We start from the raw sequence: 23,287 nt of genomic DNA on the forward strand, positions 1-23,287 counted from the left end.
GAAGTGGCCTGGTCCAGTGGCAGAGTGTTCCAAGTCCTCGGATGCCTATGAGTTTGTCATTACTGTCTATATTCACAATTCACGCATCTCGCGATGTAAGACAGAAGACCGTCTTGATTGAAGCACATGGACAAATATCGTACCCAGGCTACTCGCGCGAGAGCATGAAGCGACACATAGATTGTCTAGAGCCTGCGGAGGCCAGAGAGCTGGTCAGGGGCATGCGGGATCCGTGCGTAGAGTGGTCTATCATCGCCGCTACGGGGATTTTAGACATGGAGCATAAGGCAATTAACAGGTCCCCGAGTATCACGGCGCTTTGCCTCACCTCGGAAGAGGAATTGCCCCGGGATAGAGTGTGCGACCCGATGGGCGTTACAATCGGGGTTCGGGAGAGTGTGTGTCTTCGTCTATCGAAAACCCAGTGGTAGCTACATGTACCCGAGGGAGTCAATTACGAGAAATTATAACTCCATCGAAGCTCAATCACCTATCGGGACCTATTTCTCTTCTCTGTGGGAGCCTATTAAAGCTTATAACTGTGCTGATAGAATGTCGGTGCTACGTTGATGATATTGATGATATTACTAAAGGAAGCTCTCGTATCATAGTAGATGGAGCAAGTCTTTGGGTATTATTGCAATTTCTCTGTAATACCGCATTTTCATAAAGCAGTATTGTTGCATTTCCTAGGTGACCTCTCACATATGTTAACATATCATGGTGTTCCACATCCTGGCTTGTAGGTGACTGGAGTCTTTTCCCCCTTTGTCTACTCGGGCAATGCAGATCACAGAAAGTGTATGCAGCCTGCCGAATGAGAATGGCCCAGAAAGGCTCATTGAAGCGAATCTACTTATTGATAACAGTGATCGGGTACACAGGTAATACACGTCTCTCCCCGTACGCGTTTTGTGCTCAGCGGGAGTTTTCACAGTTACACAACCTCGTGTTTGCCTCTCACCCACCGCGGGCTGTCCTTTTGACCTGTTTCCTTTGATGGCCATGCTCGAGTCACGCGCGCTTCGTAGGCGCCTATTCACAGCATACACGAGTCTCGACCTGCGCGCCTTTGTTCATCCGATTACCAGGTCGCCAGGTTACCTTTGTGTGATGCCAGTGAATACAAGAACCAACCGCAGCTGCAGCCTCCTCCACAAACCCTGTGCAGCTTCATGTTCTGAATGCTCATACACATTGTCACAGCAGACCGACTTGCAAGATAGTGCTGGAGATACCCATTACCACGACTATATAACGACAGTTCGCTGCTGGTCGATTACGGCCCGCGTATCAATATGGTTTCCTCACCAGATCTCAACGATCGTGACAATCAAAAGGCCTCAAATTCCTCACGCAAGCGGCCAAGCGAAGCATCACTGGAGACACCGCCTTCTCCCAAACGACGCAAGCCGCACTATCCATCAACGATCCCCTCGAGATTTTGGGACAACTTGTCAGAAGTGCCGCTCACGCGGAACGCACTGCGAGAACTAGACAGGAGACAGGAGCAGAGGGAGAGAGCCTCGCACGACGCAGAACAGGATCAACCGCGCGTCTTAAGGCTTACACGAAGCACACGACGCTCGCTCGTAGAAGAGAATTACCGCCAACAGTCTGCTGACCAGCTCCTTGGCCAGTTTTCGCCAGCCTGTTTGAAGGAAGTCAGACGGTTCTCAAGCCACGGAGGTCCAGACCTAAGTGATCTGATAGGGGTATGTTTGCCGGGCATCTGCGTGTGGTCCTCCTCTCTATGTACTGACACCCCGGCCTTTTCAGTATCCAGAACCTCCACAAGTCACAGAGGAGATGATGTCTGGTCAGACCAATCCCAGCCAGAAGAGCCCTGTGACAAGGAAAAAGTCCGTACACAATAGCAGGGCGTCGCCGTATTCCTTGAGAAGCACAAGGGAAACCACGCTCACATCGGCTCGTACAAAAAGCACCGGTCCGTATGATCGTGCATTCCAGCAACATCTCATCGACCACCGTGTCTATCCTTACGGATATCAGGATCTGGATGGGGAGTTGCAGCCGAGACCTGAGAACATGAATGACATCTCTCGAGAATTAGCTCGACCTAGGGCGTCTCTGTCTCCATCCAGATTTTCGAACGAGGACTTCCACAAATTCCAGATGGCTGATATAAATGCGGTCAGAGAGACGCAGGTCATGTCAAATGTTATCCCAAAGATTGAAGGAGATACCAAGGACTATCGAAGCGTCGCTGGAGAAATCCCGTTCACAAATCTGGAGCATTTGACCGATGGCACTATCAAGCCAGGCAACCCTGATCTGTATCATGGCGCACGTCCGGAACAGCTCAACAGAGAGGTCCGCAGTGTGCTCAACCATCAGATAGTCCCTTGCACCCAGCATGATCTGCCAGCCGTGCCAAACTTTTTCCTCCAGGTCAAAGGTCCCTGGGGACAACCAGCAGTTGCCTATCGACAGATGTGCTACGACGGCGCGCTAGGAGCTAGAGGAATTCAAAGCCTTCAGTCTTATGGAGAGACAGAGAAAGTGTATGACAACAAGGCTTATACCCTCACATCTATGTACCAGGACGGCCAACTAAAGATGTACACCAGCCATCCTATTCCTCCTTCTACTGAGGGCGGGCAGCCGAGCTTTTCCACAAGCCAAGTCGGGACCTGGGCGCTAACTGGTACTCCGGAGGCCTTTCGACAGGGCGCTGCTGCGTACAGGAACGGCAGGGACTGGGCGAAGCGCCAAAGAAATGACGCTATCAAGAAAGCAAATGAGAGAGCAAGTCGGGCAGGCCAGGTAGGTAAGAAAGGTCAGGCAGATAACACGGCAGCTCAGGCAGACGACGGGGGAAGCCAAGTGCCCGTGTCTGCCCAAGACGTCGGTGTGAAACTGGAATTCACAAGCCAGATATCTGTTAGTAATACAACTGCCGACGGTCTCACTGGCCTGCCGATGCCTGTATCTCAAGATCTACTCTCATTCGAGCATGATGTCTCCGCAGATGAGCCGTCGCCAGGTCTTCATCAACTAAACGCTGTGGCTGGCAGTCATACTGCGGATAGCCCAAGCCTGCTCAGCCAGGAGAAGCTCACTCAGGCAGTTTAGTGTCTTCTAGATGAATGCTTGAAGAGGGGGGTATAATGCCATCTTTAGGCACGGTGACATCGACTCTTGCTCTCATAGAGTGTCACGGCCATAGGACATGATACGGGCAATCCGAAGGTGAGTAATGAGTGCATGGTGCGACCACGTGTACCTTGACCATGGCATCCCGTACTATTTTGTCGAAAACATGTCTGAGCAGCTTTGCTGATACACAGAGAAAAGTTTGGTAGGAGGTCCAAAGCACAGGGCTAGATCCAGGATAGACCAGGAAAAGGAGACGGTGTTGTTCGAGGGATAGCTACGAGGTGTGGCATGGGATACACCTAGGGGACGTTGACATGGAGTTCGAGCAACATGTGCATGGGCAGATGGAGGAATATACCCCATGTTCCATCGGATTATACACCCAGGAGAAACTACGAGAACCCTCAGTTATGCGGAGGACAGTGATATACGCCGCAGAGCCTGACTTGATGAGCTGCCAAACCACTTATGTGGCTTGGGATCGGTTGGTATTCGAATTCGATTTTTGGGCTTTTCGTTTATTGCAAACCTGGAGCGTACTTGATTCCTATTTGCCGTTTACCATTTTGTCTTTATTGTGCTCGCTTTTATCTTCTTTATGTGACAATTAGTTGTCTCTGATTGTCACATTATGATCACGGTTTTTACGTGGCAGGTGGGTACGGGATTCCTTACCGTATGGCTTATTGAACAAACGATCTGGTTAGTTGACTTCAGTTCTCTTCGAGACTCTAAGCTGAGGGGACAGACTCATACTTTTCTTTAGAGCACAATCTAATATGGTATGGACATCTTCATATGAAGCTATTACCAGCATGTCTCACTTAATTTGAGCGATCATCAAAGCCTCCCTTGATCTGACGAAGTTGCTGGTAAGGGGCGCCTGCTACTCCTTATATATATCAATTTAGCATCGACCCCACTCATCAAATAAGCTTATCCGACGTGGTGTAGTGGCTAGCATACTGCGCTTTCACTAGAAAGTCCCGCAGCGATCCGGGTTCGACTCCCGGCGCCGGAATTTGATGTCTTTTTGCCTTTTCTGGCGTCCGTTCTGGACTCCAAGAGACATTTCCCGTGTCTCTCTTAACTGATCTCATGTTAACCTTCTTTCTTTTTTCCTTTCTTTCCTTCCCCCCCCCCCTCCCCCCTTCTTTTCCTCTCCTAATGGCTTTCCCTTAGCAACGGGGCCGTTCTGTGGACGGGTGACGCCTTGTGGGTTGGCAGGATTATCTATGTAGGAGCCCTTCTACGAAGCACACCCCATGGCTGTGAGGGTCGTAATTCAACTCTGGGAGTGCCTAGGTACCTATGCTGATGCGATGCTCACGTGTAATCTCAGTTCTCTGCAGACGAAGAGCATCCAACGATGATAAGACGAGAACTACAGACGGGTTTCCTTGGAGCTGGAAAGTACGAGTACATCGTTCAACCTGGGGGCATTGGGTGTCAAGATATTGTGTGGGTAAGGTGCTCGAGTGCACGACACCCCGCAGTGGCGAAGACTTTCCAAGTCGTTCGTACTTCGTCTGAAGCGTTTGGTATCAAGAGATCATCCTGTATGTGACGTTTGCATGCACAGGGAAAAGCTTCCCTCATCAACTTGCTCTCCATTCCAAGTATGCAGTGCAACCATGGAAAAGACAAGATGATTCTTCAAGCATATTCTCAACCTTGGCCATGCGAGAGGCCCGCCGTGTTGACGCTGGTCTGCGCGCACTTGCCAAGGAAGCACACTGGACGATGAGCAGCGCGTCTCGACCACAAGGAGTAGCAAGGCACCACAACAGGCTGGCGCGCTGTGAGGTTGCGTGAAGGGAATACTATGCCAATCGAAGAGCTGGCCAGGATTGATGCCACCCTCCCGAGAACGTACATCTGCTGTGAACCGTGAGGCTGAGGCGCCAACGGGCCACGAAGGAGCGGATGCAGGTCGTGCAGACGGTTGCTGCTAGGCAGAAAAGAAGCGCCGTGATGCCACCTCTTTTTCTCTTCTGCTTTCGAGCGAATCAAATAATGCTGGTCCGCGCACCGTACCTGTACGTTGATAATAAACATGCAAAAGCAGAGGCCAGCGAAATGTGGACAGGACCCATTGGGAGGCCGACAATGGGGGGCAAGGGTGGGAGGAAGAGCTTTTTGTTTGGCTGAGAAGGTGGCGTGTATCAGTGAGCAAAGTTCAGCTCTATCCGGATATATTGGACGCATCGGCTCGCGAGTTGCTGGAAGCTGGCTTTGCTCTTCAGGGTTATATCGAATTCCTGCAACTCACAACGTATGTAAGGTGTACGGCGACCTCTCTCTCGAAAACTTCCCACATATCCTGCTACACTTCATTACACGGAGCGAGTTGTGGTTCCCTAGGAGCTCTTCCAGATCTCGGCACAGCGGCAGGTCGTGTCAAGTACATGCAAGCACATCGTGCCCACTTGAGCATCCAACAACGATAGCGAGCGGCTGCAGGTAGGCGACATCATCGCTCCCAGCACAGCAAATCAACGCACTTCGAACAAACGCCTCCTCGGAGCTCTGCATCCGCCCAAGAGCCAATTCGCACACAGCTTCCCATCCGGCTGACTCAAGCTGCTGACTTGACGTTTCTCTTTACTTTCCCCGCAGAAACCTGACAAGCGCCTTCTCTCGGATCCATCTCTTAAGGTAGAAAAGACGGACAACGGCAGCTTCGGTGGAGAGCTTCCACTCGAGCTTGGCGCGTTAAAAGCTACCTGTGCGGACCCTCAACTCCAAGCTCGGCCGCACCCAAACTCTCGTCTCGCACGAGTATCTCTTCACGCACCGCATCGGGCAGCTTCCAACAGCTCGCTGCTCCTGCTCGCTGCTCCTGCTCGTGCTGCTGCTCTTACTGCTGTAGCTTCCTTCCTATATCTGCGACTTCTTATCAGTTTCCTTCCCCCATCCATTGACCTCCTGCTGCTCTGCATTGGGCAGTCACGACCCTCTTATCAGGCTCTTGACCTTGCTCAAGTTGCTCTTGCCCTTCTCGCTTCGCTCTAGCCTTTGTTTGCTTTCAGCACGGCCCAACCTCTTCTGTTTACACCTTTGCTTCTGCTCGCATACCGTCGTTTTCATTCTCTCTACACGCATCATCTCTGCTATTCTTGGTGCTCTTTGATTGAATCTTTATACTTTCGCTTTTGGCAATATTCTTTCTTTATTTTTACGATATCACTTATTTTCCCGCCACCATCTCCTTGCTTCATCTCTGAAGTCCTTCTTTTACAGCCGCCTTTCAAGCACAGTCTTGCTTCCTTCAAATTACATCGAGCTCCCAAATGGCCGACAGAGGCAACCGGGGAAATCGTGGCGGTGGCTTCCGCGGTGGAGACCGTGGTAGAGGTGGCGGTCGAGGCCGAGGAGGCGATCGTGGGGATTTCGGCGGAGGTCGAGGCCGAGGGGGCGGAGACTATGGCGGCGGCCGAGGCAGGGGAGGAGATCGTGGAGACTATGGCGGCGGCCGGGGCAGAGGGGGCTATGATGGCGGCCGCGGCGGAGGAGATCGCGGTGGCTTTCGTGGCGGCTTCAGTGGCTTCCGTGGAGACGGTCCCCGAGGTGGCCGCGGAGGAGGCCGCGGTGGTCGCCGTGATGCTTCTCCTGGGAAATCAAAGGCGTTCGGGTGAGTCGCATTCTCTACTGTCAACGAGTTCTGGCACCAGGCTGACATGTTCGCGTGCGTTATAGCTACGACGGAGCGGTTCCCCCTCCTGATGCCCAGATCACTCAGCTTGAGAACCAGATTGTCGCACGTCAGTCCTCATCCCTGGCTGTTATCACCAAGCAGGTGGCCGCTATGAGCGTCAAGGGAAAGGGGGGCAAAGTCGGCGGTGCCGGTGGTGGCAAATCCGAAACCCCGATGAACGACCGGCTCCCTGCCCGGCCTGCCTTCGGCACGCAGGGCAGGCCCGTCGTCCTCTGGGCAAACTATTTCAAAGTCAACGTCACCAAGGATTCCTTCTTCAGATACACGATGGATGTCAAGAAATGTCCCAGAAAGCCGACAGCACCGAAGAAAGAACCGGGCGGTAAGGCTGCCTCAAAGAAAGCTGGCGAAGCGCCAGGATCTGGTGAGCCCGATCTAGCACGGGAAGTCAAGGGCAGAGCACTGTTTTATGTCATCAAAGCGGTTCTTGCGAAGCTCTTATCCCAGGACAAGACGCTCGTTGCTGTCACCGAGTTCAAGAGCCAGCTCGTCACGCTCAAGAAGATCGACTTGGTTGAAAATCCTCTCGAGGTTGAGGTTCCACGGGACGAAGGAGGCGACCTTATGGACACATATCTGGTCCAGTTCCACGGCCCAGCCGATGTTGACGTGGGCAACATGAAGCAGTATCTGACCTCCATGATCGATGCGCCGGGCGCCGCCGACGAGGCTCCCTTTCCACGCTTCCCTGAAGTCGTTGATGCGCTCAATATCATCTTGGGCCACGGGCCACGAAGCGACCCCAACAAGACCGCGGCCGTCGGGTCATCACGCTTTTTCCCTTTTGGCAACGACAAAGTGATTGAGCAACTTACCCATAACTGGCGAGCTCTGACGGCGGCCCGTGGCTACTTCCAGTCCGCCCGCCTTGCAACTGGTCGCACGCTGCTGAACGTCAACGTCACCCACGGCGTCTTCACGCTCGCTGGCCCCATGAGGGAGATTTTTGACAATCTAGGCATGAAAGCCGCCTACCAAGACAAAACCCAGGCGTGGAAACTCAGGGCCTTTGGCAAATTCCTGCCCAAGACACGTGTCTGGGTTACAATGAAGACTACTGAGGGCAAGACTATTCGCCGTTCCAAAGCTATACGAGCTCTTGCTACCTCTTTCGATGCAAAGATGAAAGGACGCGGCATGGCCCATCCGCCAAAGTTTGATGGTGGAATGGAGTATGGGGGGCCCAAGAATGTTCAATTCTGGCTAGAAGACGACCGACGTTACGTTACAGTCTTCGACTACATCAAACAGAGTAAGTGTTTGTTTCTAGTCGCTTGACGCGTTGAATGTTCAGCCTCTCTTTTGGACTCCTCTCGCCCTTCTCGGAGCTCTCTTTTTCCGTCCCTCCCTCTCTCTCCCTTTTTCTTTACAAGTTCTGAGCTGATATGACGTTACAGAGTATGGCATAACGCCTGGTGACTACCCCGTGCTCGACGTGGGCAGTGAGCAGAAGCCTTTCAACTTTGTCCCGGCCGAATTGATTGAGATCCAGCCTGGACAGTCAGTCAGAGCAACTCTTACCATGGAGGAGACGACAGCGATGCTCGATTTCGCCTGTCGGTCGCCGTACTCGAACGCCTTGTCGATTAGCACGGCCAGCCGTCAAGCTCTTGGTCTCGACGACACAGCACTGGGCAAATTCGGCATCTCTGTCGACAAGCAATTGTTGACCGTACAGGGAAGAATTCTCAAGGCGCCAACGGTGAGCTATAACAGTATGGACGGGAGGGGAAAGAACATTAGTGTGATGCCGAAGAATGGCTCGTGGAACATGAGATCAGTGAGGGTCCTCAAACCAGGCACCAAGATCCAGCGCTGGACTTGGGTCAACGTGGCGACACCCCGCCAACGTCCATTTCCAGTTGACAAGTCGGTGGTGGAACAGTTTGGAGCATTCCTGGTGAACATGGGCATCCCCATCAACAGACTCCCCGTGCCACCCAAAAGCGAGCAAATCGAACTTGATTCCAGCTCTGAAGAAGCTGAGGATCGTCTCCACAGAATGTTCACTTGGCTCGAAGAGCAAAAGATTGATCTCATTGTCATCGTTCTCGCCGACAAGGACTCTACCGGCCTATACAGCAAGATCAAGGCGTTTGGGGACTGCGGTTACGGAATCCATACGAGCTGTTTGGTGGCGAGGACCTTTGCCAAGGCAAGCCCGGCCTATTTTGCCAACGTCGGGCTCAAGATCAACCTGAAGGCTGGAGGCACAAACCACAAGCTACTGGAGGAATCCAGTCTCGTCAGAGAGGGCAAGTCAATGGTCGTTGGCTACGACGTAACCCACCCGACGAACATGCCCATTAAGAAGGGCAACGAGCCCCCCAGTCTGGTGGGATTCGTCTCCAGCATCGACAGGGACCTCGGCCAATGGCCTGCACTGGCGTGGGAGCAAGCTTCCAAGCAAGAGATGCTTACGGACAAGCTCATTGACGTATTCAAGACGCGGCTGGATATCTGGCGCGACCACAACAAAGGCCAGTTACCCGAGAGCATCATCATCTATCGAGACGGCGTCTCCGAGGGCCAGTTTAGCCAAGTTCTCGACCAAGAGCTCCCCAGCATCAGAGAAGCCTGCCGCAGCAAGTACCCGCCCAAGTCCCAGCCAAAGCTCACCATCCTGGTCTCCGTGAAGCGGCACCAGACTCGGTTCTACCCTACCTCGACAAACGAAATGTCTGATTCGGGCAACGTCATCAACGGTACAGTGGTAGACCGCGGCGTGACATTGGCAAGGTATTGGGACTTCTTCCTGACGGCACACGAGGCTCTCAAGGGCACCGCCAGGCCAGCCCACTACACGGTTCTTCTCGACGAAATCTTCCGGCCTAGATTCGGCACCCAGGCGGCCGACGAACTGGAGCGGCTGACGCACGAGTTGTGCTACCTCTACGGCAGAGCAACCAAAGCCGTTAGTATCTGTCCTCCAGCGTACTATGCAGATATTGTCTGTGAACGTGCTCGCGCACACCGTCCCGACAAGTTTGAGGAGCGCGACTCGGACGGTAAGCCTGGAGGCAGAACAGACAAGGCAGGCAGTGAAGATCCGAACAAGCCGAAATACCGGAAAATACCCTCTGAGGTGCACGAAAGGCTCAGAAACAGCATGTACTATATCTGAGCTCGATGGCGGCTGATGTAATCATGGCCGTGGCCGTGACTTTGCACTCTCTGATGGTATTTATGCGGAGACTTGTGTTCTTGGTCGGACAAGACATGGTTTGAGGGCACAGCGGCTTCTGCACGTGGATTGAAGGACGGCAATGCAAACGAAAGCGACATCTATTCGATTGGTATCAGAAGCGATTTCTTATCAGCGCTAGGTAGTATTATGAACATTTCGTGAAATACAAGATAAACCAGATTGGTTGCCATGCTATTATACGAAATGGTGAGATTCGAGTGTTACATAGATCCGTCAGAATGCACACTGTGTTAACAAGAACAAGCTGGAGGCTGCCATCTTGTGTCGCCGCCAATCTAATTTGAAGCAACTCGTGGATGTCGAGTGTATACACATGGCAAAGCTATCTAAGAGAAGGGTCGTAGAGAGAATACCTTTGAGGATCAGAGTAAACAGGAGGCTGAATAGACGAATGGGAGGATGGGCGAAGGCATGTATCTTCTAGAGGTTCGCTTTGGTCTTGTCGCCCTTACGGTTGGGCAACGCAAGGCGCTTCTTGAACTCGTCGTCGAGGGTCGCCTTTTCCTCCAGGGGCTTCCGGGTCCACTGCTCGTACTCTTTCTCCTCGTCCCACCACCTGTCCATCTCGGCCTTGATCCAGCCGGCGGCGGCCGCGGCGCAGAAGAGGGGCTCCTCGAGGGGCACGAGGTGGCCGGCCTGCGGGTGGGTGATGTGCTTGACGCGGCCGGGCCTTGCGCCGCCGCTGCCGCCGACGCCGACGCCCGTCGTCTCGAGCTTCTCGCGGATGAGGTGTGGCGGGGAGACGGTTGACGTGGCGCCGAAGACGTAGAGGACGGGGGGCCTGAGGTGGGGGAGGCGGGCGGCGGTGTTGTTGCCTTCGGGGCGGTAGAAGGGGATGGTGGAGGGGGCGCTTGGGTCGATGTCGTGGTCGGGGGCGAGGGAGGGGTTTGTGAGGAGGTTGGTGGAGGGGTCGAGGTCGCTGTCGGAGGAGAGCTCGGCGTCGAGGTCGTAGATGTACACCTTGTGTTTGGAGTCGTCGAGCTGCATCGTCTCGTCGGGCAGCTTTAGGGAGGAGGAGGATGAGGATGAGGAGGGGACGTCACGGAGGCCGTAGCGGATGAAGAGATCGAGGACGCGGGGGTCCCATGACTGGTAGAATGCCTTTGAGCGGAACGCCGCGGCGGCGGCGTCGCGGGAGGGCCAGGTGTCGCGGCGGAAGGCGCTGAGGGAGGCGGGCGAGGCGTACGTCTCGGGCGAGCTGGGGAGGTCCTTGCGGCTGGAGGCGAAGCGGGCGATGACGGGGTCGAGCATGACCATGCCGGCGAAGAGGCGCGGGTGGGCGAGGGCTGCGTTTGTGAGGGCGTTTGCGCCAAAGGAGTGGCCCATGGCGATGAGGGGGCGGGGAGGGCGGAAGGTGTTGATGAGGTGGAGGATGTCGCGGGCGTAGTCGAGCCAGCTTGCTGTGTTGTTTTGTAACATGAAGATGTTAGTGGGAGATATGAAGTGAGATGAGGGCTATGGATAAGGTGCGAGATGGGAGATGGGGAAAAGACGTACGGTCATTGCCTAGGTTGGCTTCGTTGAGGATGCCGCTCTGGCCTTGGTGGGCGGCGTCGGCGATGTAGATTGAGCGGAGGCGGAGGCCTTGCTTTTGGAACTCTTGCAAGAGGTCTTCGTAGAGCGGCTCATATAGTTCCTGATGCCGGTTAGCATTTTGTCCTCATGGCTCGATCTTGTTGTGTCCCAGAGATATACAGACCTTGGGGAAGCCATTTGCGTGGGCGCCAATGATGGTAATGTCGCCTTTGCGCGGAGGGCCGCCGTGCTTGGGCGTGTATTGCTTGACGTGGAGGAGGAGGGGTTCGTCCTGGGAGACTGCTGTTGCGCGAGGGTATTCGCGTATGTGTGAGGCTTGAATGGTGTGTTCCCGGACGTCGAAGACGGGGGATGAGGATGAAGGTGAGGATGAAGAGGCCATTGTGAGAGCGTTGATGTTGCTCCAGATGTGTTTAGATGTATTTGATATCCAAGACGTAGGGATATACGATGCCAACTTCAGGCGATATGATCCGGCGTCGATACTCAAGAGGTTGGCTTTATCTATAGAGACATGGCAGTTCCGAGGGTATCAATTTGTCATCGTAAGGTGTATGTAGAGGTTGTATGTATGAGTTCTACCGGCATCATGGCTGTTCGGTTTTCCCCTTGGGGTCGTGAGTGGAGTTTGAGCCTCGGCAAAAAGAGCTTGAGAGCTCGGAATCGATTCGAGCGCTGGAACATGGCGGCGTGGACCTGGATTTAGTGGCGGGTGGTTCCTGTTTAGGTGCTGACGGGTTCCTGGAAGGGGTCTTGGATTGTCTGGGGCAGCTGGGTTAGTAATCACGGGGTTGAACACGTGGGAACGTGTCTTGGATCTGGGAAGGTAAGGGTTACGCATCACGCATCAGATCTTACCCTCTCTCATCTTCAGAAGCTCGACTATTTCAGCAAAAGCACCATCACGCATGCTCTTCAGATAGCCATTGAGCACTGACAAGGCATCCTGGCTTGCATCGCTCGACGCAGACGAAAGATCATGCAGCCGCTCCTCGCTTGATGCATGGTTGCATGCCGATTCCGGGGCATGCAGGGGTACTTTGGCAGTGATGGAGTTCTGACGGCTGCTACACCATATCAGCAAAATCACGACGAGAGAGCTCGTCTCATCCCATCATTATAGCTTACCAAATACAACAGCAGCCTTGACGTCGTCATCAATCAGCAGATATGCCTGTACCAACACCCGCACCGTGCGTCATCCTATTCGCTGGGGCTCCCCCTCCAACCTCTTTCGACCCTCAAGCCTGCACCCTCAGCCACTTTGAGGAACCATTCCTAACCTTTTTTGGCCATCTTGATCTTGACAGCAAGCATCAACCGCAGCAACGGGACGCAGAACCAGCTTCAGAACCTGAAATTGCGTCGCAGCAACCACACGCCGTATGGCGGTCTGTGCCTCTGAACCGCCGCCCTCTTCATACCGGCCTGAGCCAGAACCACAGCATCTTTCTCGATGCCTCTTTCCAAGCTCACCGGGACTTTTTCACCACGGCAGATGCGCACTCTGTAGATGAGACCCGGTCTCTCGACTGCGGTGACGATGGGGGGGCACTTCTCACGCAGTTTTGCGAGGAGTCTCTGGCGGCTCATAACTTGGTTCCGTCCAGCCAGTTACAGGCCGGCAGCTTCAGCATGGACACGAACGAAGGGACTGCTACCACAACGTCTTTCTTAACTGACTCTTCAAACGATGTCTCCCTGCAAGAACAAGCTGCCACCCGGCCGTTGCCCACTCCTGTACCATCGCATCTCTCAGACCTGGAAGACGTCCCTTCAGCGAAGCGCATCCTCGCCCTGAGCCCCCAGACAGTGACTCTCAATTTGATTGTTGCTGTCATCTCCATCGCTCAGCCCCGAACTGTCACGACCCGCTGGGGCACAACCCTATCCCTGGTGGAGGTGCTCGTTGGCGATGAGACAAAGTCGGGCTTTGCCGTCACCTTTTGGCTTACCAACGACCAAGCCTCGACCAGCCAAGTGAGCAAACTACGCCGGCAAGATGTTGTTTTGATGGAAAACGTGGCCCTGCACGTCTTCCGGGGCAAGGTCTACGGCCAAAGTCTACGCAAGAACCTGACTCGGGTGAGCCTTTTGTGGCGGAGTGATGGCGGCGGTTACTATCAAACCAGAGACCTCACCAGACGAGCCGCCGCGAAACATCCCCAGCGAGAGAAGACGAGGCTCGTAAAAGATTGGGTTCTTCACTTTGTCGGCAGAGACTTGGGAGCAGTCACCCGGAAGCGGGCCAGTCGAAAATCGTGGGATCAGCCTCCCGATGATACACAGTAAATGTGAGTCTTTTATGCCTCTATTTGATGTTGCTTAGAAATCTATTTCTCAATGCTAACTCATTACGACTATGCAGCTTGATATAGCAGGCATGACGTTACATGTGTTCCAAATTTACCCTGGGTATAAATAATACAAAGCTCGAAAAGAGGGGAGAGGTAACTCAACCGGCACATTTATACCATGGCCGGCGCTATCTCACGCTTCTGACCATCCGGGCCCTTCTTGACTGACCTCCATTCGAAGCCCAGACAGCACAAGAATGCGCAGGCAGCGCATGCAACGGAGATGTAATAGGTGTGGCGCAGACCGAGCATGTAGGCCTCAAGGACGGAGTCCAAAGCATCCAACCGGTCGATGCCTGCAAGCACGGACTTGATCTCGGAAGCACCGCTGTTGATGAAGAGCTGGGGGTTGATACCGAGGTTGTCCTTTTCAAGCTGGTCGATGAGGCCATTCTGGAAGAGAGTCTGGGCAACGGCAACGAAGACTGCACCTCCCAGGACCTGAAAGAACTGGACGCAAGCAGTGCCAATGGGAACCCATTCCTGGGAAAGGACCGTCTGCACGACCAAGACACTGGCCTGGAAGCCAGCTCCGATACCCAAGCCGGCGAGGACCTGGTATCCAAACCATTCCTTGAGCGGAGTGTGAACGGCAAAGGTGGTGATCATGCCAGCTCCGACAGTGTACAGGATCATGCATGGCCAGATGATGAAGTTGTAGTAACCAATGACTGAGATGAGGCCACCCGTGAGGATGGAGGTGAAGACGCTCGAAAGGAGCAGCGGCAAGATCTTGATACCGGCCGTGACGGCGCTGACGCCCTGAATGGCTTGGAAGTAGAGGGCTGTTGGCAGATGGTTAGCACATGCTCAGATGTCGTTGGGGTCGCTGGAAATGCAGCCAAGAAGAGGGGCCTTACAAAGGTAATAGATTAGAGGGAAGAATCCGGCGCCGAAGAAGAGACTGAAGAGCATGGCACAGAGCACGTTGCGGTCCTTGAACATGCGCGGCGGAAGCGTTCCCTTGTCGCCCTTCCAGAGCTGGATGCCGACAAAGATGCCAATCATGAGCCCAAATCCGACAAACAGGCCGATGATCCTAGAATTGCTCCAAGCGTACTCAGCACCGCCCCACTGCAGAGCCAACAGCAGGCACACGATGGCGGGGATGAAGATGGCGGTGCCCAGAATGTCGATCTCGAGGATGCGGGACAGGATAGACATGTTGAGCGTGGCGTCCGAGTTGCGGTTGACGTGCAGGATGAGGACGACGATGAGCATGGCGAGGCCGCCGATGGGAAGGTTGATGTAGAAGCACCACCTCCAGGAGACGTTTTCGGTGAAGGCACCGCCGAGGAGAGGGCCGGCGACGGAGGCAATCCCCCACATGCCTCCGATGAGGCCAAAGGCAAGGGGGCGCTTTTCGAGAGGCACTGCAGACACTGTTAGCCAACGGGAGACGCATCGATACAAGGAGGGCACAATAACATACTAGACAGCGAGATGATGACAATGGAGCCGGAGAAGAGACCTGCCGTTCCAATCTAGCTCTCAGTCAGCACGGGTTCCTGGCATCAAGCCATGTGGCCGTTTGATCATCATGGTTCGGCCGATAGAATGCTTACACCCGCAATAGCTCGCCCAACGATAAGCGCCTTGGATGACGGCGCCACAGCCGAGAGCAGACTGCCAATTTCGAAGATGAAGATGGCGGCGAGATAGGTCCACTTGACGTTGAAGAATTTGTATATGGCTCCGTACATTGGCTGCAGGGCCGTGGTGGTGAGGAGGTAGGCCGAGCCATACCAGCCCTAATGAACGGGTCAGCATAATGTCTTCATTCCATTGGTATAAGACGATGCGAAGAAAGGCAGAAGCAATCTCAAGATTCCGCACTCACAATGTCCTTTACACTGTGGAACCTCGCCGTGATGGTCCCCAGCGCAGGCGCAATAATCGTCTGATCGAGGGCCACCAGGAAGATGGCCATGCACAGCGCAAAGATGATGGACACGAGCTTGATGCCCTTTGGATAGTTGGCCGAGGCATCGGTCGCCGCCGTCGCCGTCTTTGCGACCTCTTCCATGACGGCGCCGTCCTTGTCGTTCGCGTTCGTTGTCGTCGGCTCTTTTTCGCCTCCCGCTACGGCGATTTCCTTTTCGGCGTCATCGTCGCGGGTCAGTGGAATCGAGCCGCGCTCTGTCTTGTCTGACGATAGGCGCGGTGTCGGCGATGTGGACGACATTTCTGTCCTTGGGTATGAATGGAGGGGAGGGATGGACAGGCAGAACAGGCAAATTTGTGCCCTTGGGAAACGAAGAAAGGAAGAAAAAAAAAAGAAGAAGCTGCCGCTCTCTATCACGATGTCGGTAAGTTTCCTCCCATCCAATCCCAAGGTGCTACTACTATAGTACTGTTAGAACGAATCGGATCGACCAGGTTATAAGCAGCTGAGGACCTAAGCTGACAACGTTACGGCGGAAAAGCTCTAGTGCTGCACCCTTTTGGCTGACTGCCGCTTCGCCTTTTGTATCGTTTCTGCGGCTGCTTCGCTTGCTCTGGGCAACGCAAGATGCAGGGGAAATGGTGTTACAAATGTGGAATAAAAAGAAAGAAAAACAATACTACTAGTACTGATCACAGGCAGGATGGCGCGAGGCCATACTCGTACACCTTTTCAGCCTTATTATACAGGGGGCCCATCGAGCCAAAAGCAAGCACACACACGCACATACATCCCCCTGTCAGAACCATCGGACCAGACCGCCTAGAATCTCTCGGCCATCGGCATGACTCGAGTCCACGGTTATGCCAACGACAACTCGAGCTCATATGCCGTGTCTTTGGTCCCAAGGGAAAAGAAGGGACTGTTGGCGAATGAAATCTATTGTTGACGGCAACGGCATTCTCGCCTGGGGAAGGGTAAGTGGCGAATCTCGGACTTCTTTCGTCCCAGGCTATCCAACTAACAGACAAATAGACGATGAATCTGGCGTCCCGAGAGAATCCACTCGCTGCGATCCTTCTGGACCTACACGGAGATTAGAACCGCAGCTCTCCTCAAGTGTCTCCTTTTGAATTGTTTCCTACCAGGCAGCAAAGACTATCTATCACATCTCCTCAACCTCTTCCTCCCTATTCATCGTACATAGGATATATCTGTACTTAACTCCGTGTCACCTAGCATGGCAAGCACAGTGGTCTATACAACACTAGAGTCAACAAAACAAGCATTGAAACAAGCACTAAAATAAAGGCTTTCGCGTGCGGCCAGATCCTTCAAAGACCCGCCCATGACTCAACACTTGACACGATTGGGAAAAGAAAGAAATAGAGCTCGCCCTTTCCTTGAAGCGGTTTAGTTCGCATGGACTTGAACAAGACCGAATGGAACAAAAAGCTCTATATTGCATTGGAAGTTATTTCTGGTTTGTAAGACACGGACTTGGAGTTGCCCGAAGTCCGAGGTGGTTCGTTGGTGGAAAATGGTCTTGCGGCTGAGGTTCTGCTTCTCGACCGGATTGTCTGCATTGGGGGAAGTAGTATGAAGAGGATGACGACGACGTTTGAAAAAGGCAGTCTTGATATGAATCATAGGCTGTTGGAATGAAGCTGAACTGTACCTCACAACATTGAAGTCTCAGACACCACGACAATTCCTCAGTGAGAATCAGGGCAGATGTTCGATACCCCGTGCATCGCATCGTCCAAGTTAAGTCCTCGGCAGATGAACCATGCAAACCACGATACGCGTACACACTCGTACTCCCGTACATCGTATCCCACATCCCCACAGAAGCTCAACTCACAGTTCCACCTTTCCATACGTGTAATACATACTTCTCAGGCACCACCGACCCCCTTCGGCCTTGCTCCGCTGCGAAGCCCGACTTGCTGCTACTAGTAGTACTATGCAGTATCGCATACAGAGCTGAGATGGAGAAACGCTGCCACATGTCCGAACAACAAATACCCCTTTTTTGAATAGTTTCATCCTTGCGGTCTCGGCTTTGGCTTTGCCAATTAGTAATCGAAGTCGTGCGTATACAGATACTATGGAACCAACATGCCCTGCATCAATCTATTGCAGCCTTCAAACATCTACCACGTCATGACCAATATTCCTCCCAAAGCGCTGCATGCTTTTTCACGCAAGGGGGGTGAATGGGAGGTAGTAAAACATTACAAGGCAGAGACGTCAAAATGTTCACCATGTTCATGTACTCGTATTCTCCTTTCTAGTCTAGACGAGTCAAACCGTCATCTGGGTAGCCTTATCCCTCCGCCCTCACTTCCCCGTCAGCCGCCAAAGGAACCCATACCAGCAGCCCGTCCTTGTCAATCTTCATCCCCTCGGTCGGAATCACCCGCAGCACCTTCTGGAAGTACTTGTCCCTCACCACCAGGCCCGGCCGGATGAAGACGCCGCGCACGAGCGGCAGCAGCCGGTACGTCTTGGTCCGTCTCGACATGGGCAGCAGATGCATCGTCGTCTGCTTCGGCCCCGAAAAGGCAAAGGCGTCGCTCGGCTCCATCGCCAGTCCAAACGTCAGGAAATGGCTCGACGGGTTCTCAATCGTGATGTCGAGCCGCACCAGCCCGGCCTGCTCCTGCGATCCGTGAAGCACCGATGCCAGCACCCTGGGCTCCGTTCCCAGCACCATGTACTGCCCAACCGTCATCGTCGTGATATTGACCGGGCTCTTCTCTCCCTCTGTCGGCTGTCGTTGTTGTCGTCGTCTCCAGCGGACTGCAAATGCCAAGTCTATGGCGACTGGGTGCCTATCATCCAGCGTGGCCTTTTGCGCCACGAGGTCAAATCGAGCTTCGTACATCTTTTGTGGAGCGACAGGCATGCCGTCTGCCGAAAACTCTGGCTGGCTCACAACTTGACACCGGCCGCCAGGCGTTACGCCCGTAACGAGCAGATCTAATCCCACCACGTCCAACTCTTCTGTAGCGAACGATGCATAGTGACAGACCAGGCACCATTGCTGCGCAAGACCCTTGGCCGGCATCACATCGCCTTCAGTCAGGTCTTGCACATCCTCGTAGTCGAACAGGCTTGGCCAGGCATCAGGATGCAGCCGCGGCATCAAATCGTAGTTTGCTTCAAATGCATTCACCACGTTCAGGTGAATAGGCAGCATTTGGAAAATGGGTGTTGCCGCATCTGATTCCAAGTGGTAGTCCGCTTGAATCTCTATGTCGAACACTGTAGGTGCTGGTGCAGGGTCGAGGTGGATCGACACTTCCATCGACGAGGAGCTTGCTATGCGACCAAGAGTGAGCCCCGTCACTTGCGACTCTTCTTCCGCAGCGTCCACCTCTCGCTTGTGTTCTCCAGCATCCACTCGGAACCGAGGAATCGTCGTTCCAACGATGCGAACGTCCAGCTTCACGTTGGCCGCGTCATGTTCTTCGTTGAGTAAGCTGATTCGTAGGGGAATCGGCTCGTTCGCATAGTATTGGTCCAGAGGCTCTACCAGTTTCAGCTTCATCTTGGGAGGCCGCGGCTGTATCTGTAGGACGTGCCCGTCGGGCCTCGATAATCGCGGTTTCGCCGAGCCGGGAACGTACCACGCTCCGGCTTTGCCCAGCTCCGCCAATGACAGCGTGTAATCCAGCTCAAAGGCGTCAGCCTTGTAAGTCAGAATCACACGAGAGGCGGACGCCTGGCCTGGTTCTCGCAAGGGAATGTTCATCTCCAACACCCGTCTGTGGCCGGGCTTGAGCGTCAGATCGCATGTGCCACTCAAGTAGGCATCCTTTTCGTTGCCTTCGTTTGTGGACACATCTTTCACTTCGTCTTCACCCTTGTCCTCATCTTCACCTTCCTCCCCATCACGCTCCTTGACACTTTCGGGAAGTCGCTCGGTCAATGAAACAGCGCTCACAGAGATGGGCTCGCTCAATGAGTCTGTCGGTGCAGCGGAGGAATCGTGTACAAGCGTGATGGGCTTGAGGTGTCCCTCAAACTCGATCCGAATGGAGGACAAGATAACCGGAGCAGCCACTGGATGCGCTTCAGACTTTAATGACAGCTGGGCTAGGCATGTTTCACCGGCCCGGCCCTCCTTGGAGCGGAAGGCAAAGGATGCTGCGACGAATGATGAGGCCAAGTCATCCGAGATGGTGATGAACGGCTTCGTTGTTGAAGCCACCCCATCCAATGACTTGCCGAGGTCGTAGTGCCAGTTTTGTCTTCGAGTATACCCTGATAGTCAAGTTTAGCTAGAGCCCAGGAATCACAAATCATATGAATGGTTGAAATGAGACCTACTGCTATCCATGAGCTCCCAGTCGATCGCGACTACAATGTCCGCCCGCCCAGTCTCAGCTGCCGCTCGCCTCATCACCCAGAGGATGTCTTCAGAAATGTCCAACCACCATTCTGAACGGAAGGACTTATCTTCCCACAGCGGTCTGAGCATCGCAAGCACCTCGTTCCAGGACTTCATTGTCGCCATTTCTCTTGCGCACTCGAGTGAAATCTCTGCGGCAATTCGGTGCTGTTTCCGGGCTTGAAACTGCGACCTCGCGTTGAGGAGGCAGTCAATAATGAGCTGCGCATGGTTAACTCCGTTTCCGTTCAACGGATATTCCTCGTGGGGTGAAGGACACATGTACGTATCGTAGCGAATCGCCTTGCTCGCTACCCTCGACGCAGGCGAAGCGTCCGGCGCTCCCCTGTCATCGTCGGGTATCCTATGGGCCAATGCTCTCCGAGCCCCCAGATGGCGCGCAGCTATTCGATACCAGTACCCTGTGTGGTGCAACTGCTCCCAGGGCTGCAAGCGCTCGCCGATAAGAGACTTCTCTGGCGGAAGGAAAATGGTCATGCTCGAAGGCCCCAGGCCGGGAACCTGTACCAGTTCAATCAAGTTGGCCATGACCATTGCCCACCGGGATTCCCAAGCCTGCCAGCCATAGTTGTTGGTGCCTCTTCCTCGTCTGTCGACAAAGTCGCCGATGCGGTCGCGGTGAGACTGCCATCTCCTCACTGCCAGACTGGTCTGCCCCATCCACAGATGCAGCCGCAGACAGCGAATGGATATAATGTCTGCCAAAAGCCGCGCTTCGTTCCAGCGAGGGCTCCAGCTGGGAATGATGTCGAGCACATCTTGACCCAGCAAGATCTCATAGGCCTGCTCGAAAGAGCGAACTGCGGCGTCAATCTCCTGGCGAAACTCGGCGAAAATGGCAGACTTGAAATCGTAGCGGAAATTCCAATCGGGCAGCGCCAATGTCTGCGACGTTCCAGATGTCGGCGGCAACGTTGGCTGGGGCACAATACCTCGGGATCGCTTCTTTCTCGCATGCCGCCCGAGATCTCGATAGTACTCGATGGCCGTGTTGTACAGCAGAGTAAGGATGCTGTCCATCACCCTCTTCAGCTCCGACTGCGTTTCCTGCGATGGGATGTAGAAGATCGACTTAGGATCCAACCCTGTTCCCCTCCGAATATACTCCAGGCGGTCCTGTATCATTTCGGCAGTCAGATTATTCCTAGCTTCCTGATCGCCAAGAATGATCACAACGAGGCGTGTTTTGTATCCCGATTCCACCAGAGTCGCTCGTATACCATTGAGATCAGCCTTGAGTCGATTGTCCTGCAGCGTCGCTGTTTTAGGATCGCTCGTCAAAGTATGAAAGCACACGAAGACGCTCGGGACCTCTTCCTGATGCTTCCTGATCCACTGCGCATTCATCAACCCATCAGGATAGAGAGCAGACGAGGGACTGAGCGGCGAGAAGGGCGAGTGCAGAACGGGGGCCGTCGGCAGCGGTTCGATCGTCTCAGGCAGCGTCGCTCGTCGAGGCGGAAGCGTAAAGGACTATGATTTCAAGATCAGAAACATGCTGCGCAAAACAAGCTCGGCTTTTGATCTGCGGAATCGTCATACCCTGCCAACGGTCTTGATACGAACTCTGTAGGGCTCTTCCCTCGTCACCACAGTCCATGACTTGCCGCGCTCGTTCACCCTCTCAAAGTAGGCCTCCAAGAAGCTCGCCTCCTTTCCCTCGAGCGGCGGCAGATCCGATCGAAGCAGCACTCCCTCGCCATTGGCCTTTCCCTTGGCCTTGGGCGGCTGCTCAGCCTGGTCCTGGCCGGAGCTCAACCCCGATACGACGAGGAGCGGCACGTTATGATCGAGGCTTCCCAAAGGGTAGCCATCCATGGTGGTTAGTTGGGCGCCGAGAAGACATAGGCCAGGCGTCTGGTTGGGGCGCTCGAGCTTCGCATTCAGATTGCGCGACTGAGCCCCGGTTGCTCGAGAGGTCAATCAGCGACTGGTGGAGCGAAAGCTGCCCCTCGTTTGCGCAGAGCAGCCCACCTGAAGCGCTTGAGGACGGAATATCCAAGGCGATCACGGCAGCAAGTGGTGAGGGTTCAAATGGAGTGTCGAGATACAAATTACGATCGATCAAGAACGCATCTTGACTCGTCGCTCAATGAAAGGAAACAGATTCATAAACGTGCCAAGTAAGCACGAGAAGCTCTGGAGGTGACGCTCACAACCTGCCGCTGTCCAGGTGCTTATTACAGCGGGAACCACCACAGCTCCCAAGGCCCGCACCGGAAGAACGCCGGAAGCCGAACAAAGTCGCAACCCAAAAATTATCTGCCCGTGCAGTTCCATGATATCCAACGAACCAACCACCAGAGCAAACCCAAATCACCACCAACAAGAAACCACCAAAACTCGAGCCGCTCAGCGGTGCAATTCGCCTCTCACCTACGATTCCTGCCATTGTATCTCTTCTCCATCTCCTCTAGCAACCATGAGGCCTACACAGATCCTCGGCGTGGGCAAATACCGCCACCTCAAGCTCACGACAAAGGACGTCGGCCGCGGCTTCTACAAGGGCAACCGGACGGGATCCATGGGTCGGCACACCAAGTACGGAGGCTACCTGATCGAGTGGAACAAAGTGCGCACATACGTCGTGCCGCAGAATCTCGCAGAGTCCAAGGTACGTTGACATCCTCCGAGCGCCGACTGGGCATGATGCCGCAATCGGGTGGGTAAAGACAGGGAAGAAGAGGCTAATGGTTCTTCTGTTGTATGCAGCTCACTCCCTTTGTGAGCAGAGAGGTTCGCGAAGAGCCTGGCGACTACAAGGGCTTGAACAAGGGTCCTCAGGATCCTTACTTCTACGTCGAGCAGTGGAAGCGATATAACGGCGTCGACTGAACGCTCCTTACGAACGACGGGACATTCTACTCCAGTCGAGATGAAGAACCGAGGATGAGAGGGCGGATATAGACAATGCAGCTTCGAAGCAGAGTCTTGATGCTCAACAAATAGACCCAGCGGAAGTCAAGGGTATTCTGCTAGGGCTGTACATATACACCCAACGAACATTGTACCACCACCATGTATGACGAAGATGGAATGGCGA

General features: G+C 54.1%; 7 protein-coding genes and 1 non-coding gene across 8 annotated transcripts; 5 read left to right on the top strand and 3 right to left on the bottom strand.

Annotated features, from left to right (window-relative positions):
- Positions 1-1,298: 1,298 nt before the first annotated feature.
- Positions 1,299-3,096, top strand: BBK36DRAFT_1166787 (hypothetical protein; the record flags this gene model as incomplete). Its single annotated transcript, XM_024894956.1, has 3 exons — positions 1,299-1,715; positions 1,825-2,787; positions 2,827-3,096. 3 exons carry the CDS (start codon positions 1,299-1,301, stop codon positions 3,094-3,096), a joined length of 1,650 nt encoding a protein of 549 aa, XP_024752231.1.
- A 963-nt stretch (positions 3,097-4,059) lies between these two features.
- On the top strand, positions 4,060-4,141 carry BBK36DRAFT_t46. The gene has a single exon. It is a non-coding gene; the product is annotated as a tRNA-Glu (tRNA).
- A 2,272-nt stretch (positions 4,142-6,413) lies between these two features.
- Positions 6,414-9,962, top strand: BBK36DRAFT_1192390 (Piwi-domain-containing protein; the record flags this gene model as incomplete). The annotated part of the gene is made up of 3 exons (XM_024896766.1): positions 6,414-6,748; positions 6,820-8,090; positions 8,236-9,962. 3 exons carry the CDS (start codon positions 6,414-6,416, stop codon positions 9,960-9,962), a joined length of 3,333 nt encoding a protein of 1,110 aa, XP_024752232.1.
- Positions 9,963-10,466: 504 nt separating this feature from the next.
- On the bottom strand, positions 10,467-11,964 carry BBK36DRAFT_1192395 (alpha/beta-hydrolase; the record flags this gene model as incomplete). The annotated part of the gene is made up of 2 exons (XM_024896767.1): positions 10,467-11,501; positions 11,746-11,964. The coding sequence occupies 2 exons, from the start codon at positions 11,962-11,964 to the stop codon at positions 10,467-10,469; spliced, it is 1,254 nt and encodes a 417-aa protein (XP_024752233.1).
- A 788-nt stretch (positions 11,965-12,752) lies between these two features.
- Positions 12,753-13,874, top strand: BBK36DRAFT_1112254 (hypothetical protein; the record flags this gene model as incomplete). The annotated part of the gene is made up of 1 exon (XM_024889791.1): positions 12,753-13,874. One exon carries the CDS (start codon positions 12,753-12,755, stop codon positions 13,872-13,874), a length of 1,122 nt encoding a protein of 373 aa, XP_024752234.1.
- A 176-nt stretch (positions 13,875-14,050) lies between these two features.
- On the bottom strand, positions 14,051-15,965 carry BBK36DRAFT_49399 (MFS general substrate transporter; the record flags this gene model as incomplete). The annotated part of the gene is made up of 5 exons (XM_024898150.1): positions 14,051-14,724; positions 14,800-15,312; positions 15,372-15,423; positions 15,505-15,690; positions 15,780-15,965. 5 exons carry the CDS (start codon positions 15,963-15,965, stop codon positions 14,051-14,053), a joined length of 1,611 nt encoding a protein of 536 aa, XP_024752235.1.
- Positions 15,966-18,153: 2,188 nt separating this feature from the next.
- On the bottom strand, positions 18,154-22,062 carry BBK36DRAFT_1166792 (hypothetical protein; the record flags this gene model as incomplete). The annotated part of the gene is made up of 4 exons (XM_024894957.1): positions 18,154-19,658; positions 19,740-20,096; positions 20,163-21,717; positions 21,787-22,062. The coding sequence occupies 4 exons, from the start codon at positions 22,060-22,062 to the stop codon at positions 18,154-18,156; spliced, it is 3,693 nt and encodes a 1,230-aa protein (XP_024752236.1).
- Positions 22,063-22,666: 604 nt separating this feature from the next.
- On the top strand, positions 22,667-23,079 carry BBK36DRAFT_48374 (hypothetical protein; the record flags this gene model as incomplete). The annotated part of the gene is made up of 2 exons (XM_024898129.1): positions 22,667-22,858; positions 22,957-23,079. The coding sequence occupies 2 exons, from the start codon at positions 22,667-22,669 to the stop codon at positions 23,077-23,079; spliced, it is 315 nt and encodes a 104-aa protein (XP_024752237.1).
- Positions 23,080-23,287: the final 208 nt, after the last annotated feature.

Source organism: Trichoderma citrinoviride (genome assembly GCF_003025115.1).
Source record: "Trichoderma citrinoviride strain TUCIM 6016 unplaced genomic scaffold BBK36scaffold_3, whole genome shotgun sequence".
Classification (NCBI taxonomy): Eukaryota; Fungi; Ascomycota; class Sordariomycetes; order Hypocreales; family Hypocreaceae; genus Trichoderma; species Trichoderma citrinoviride.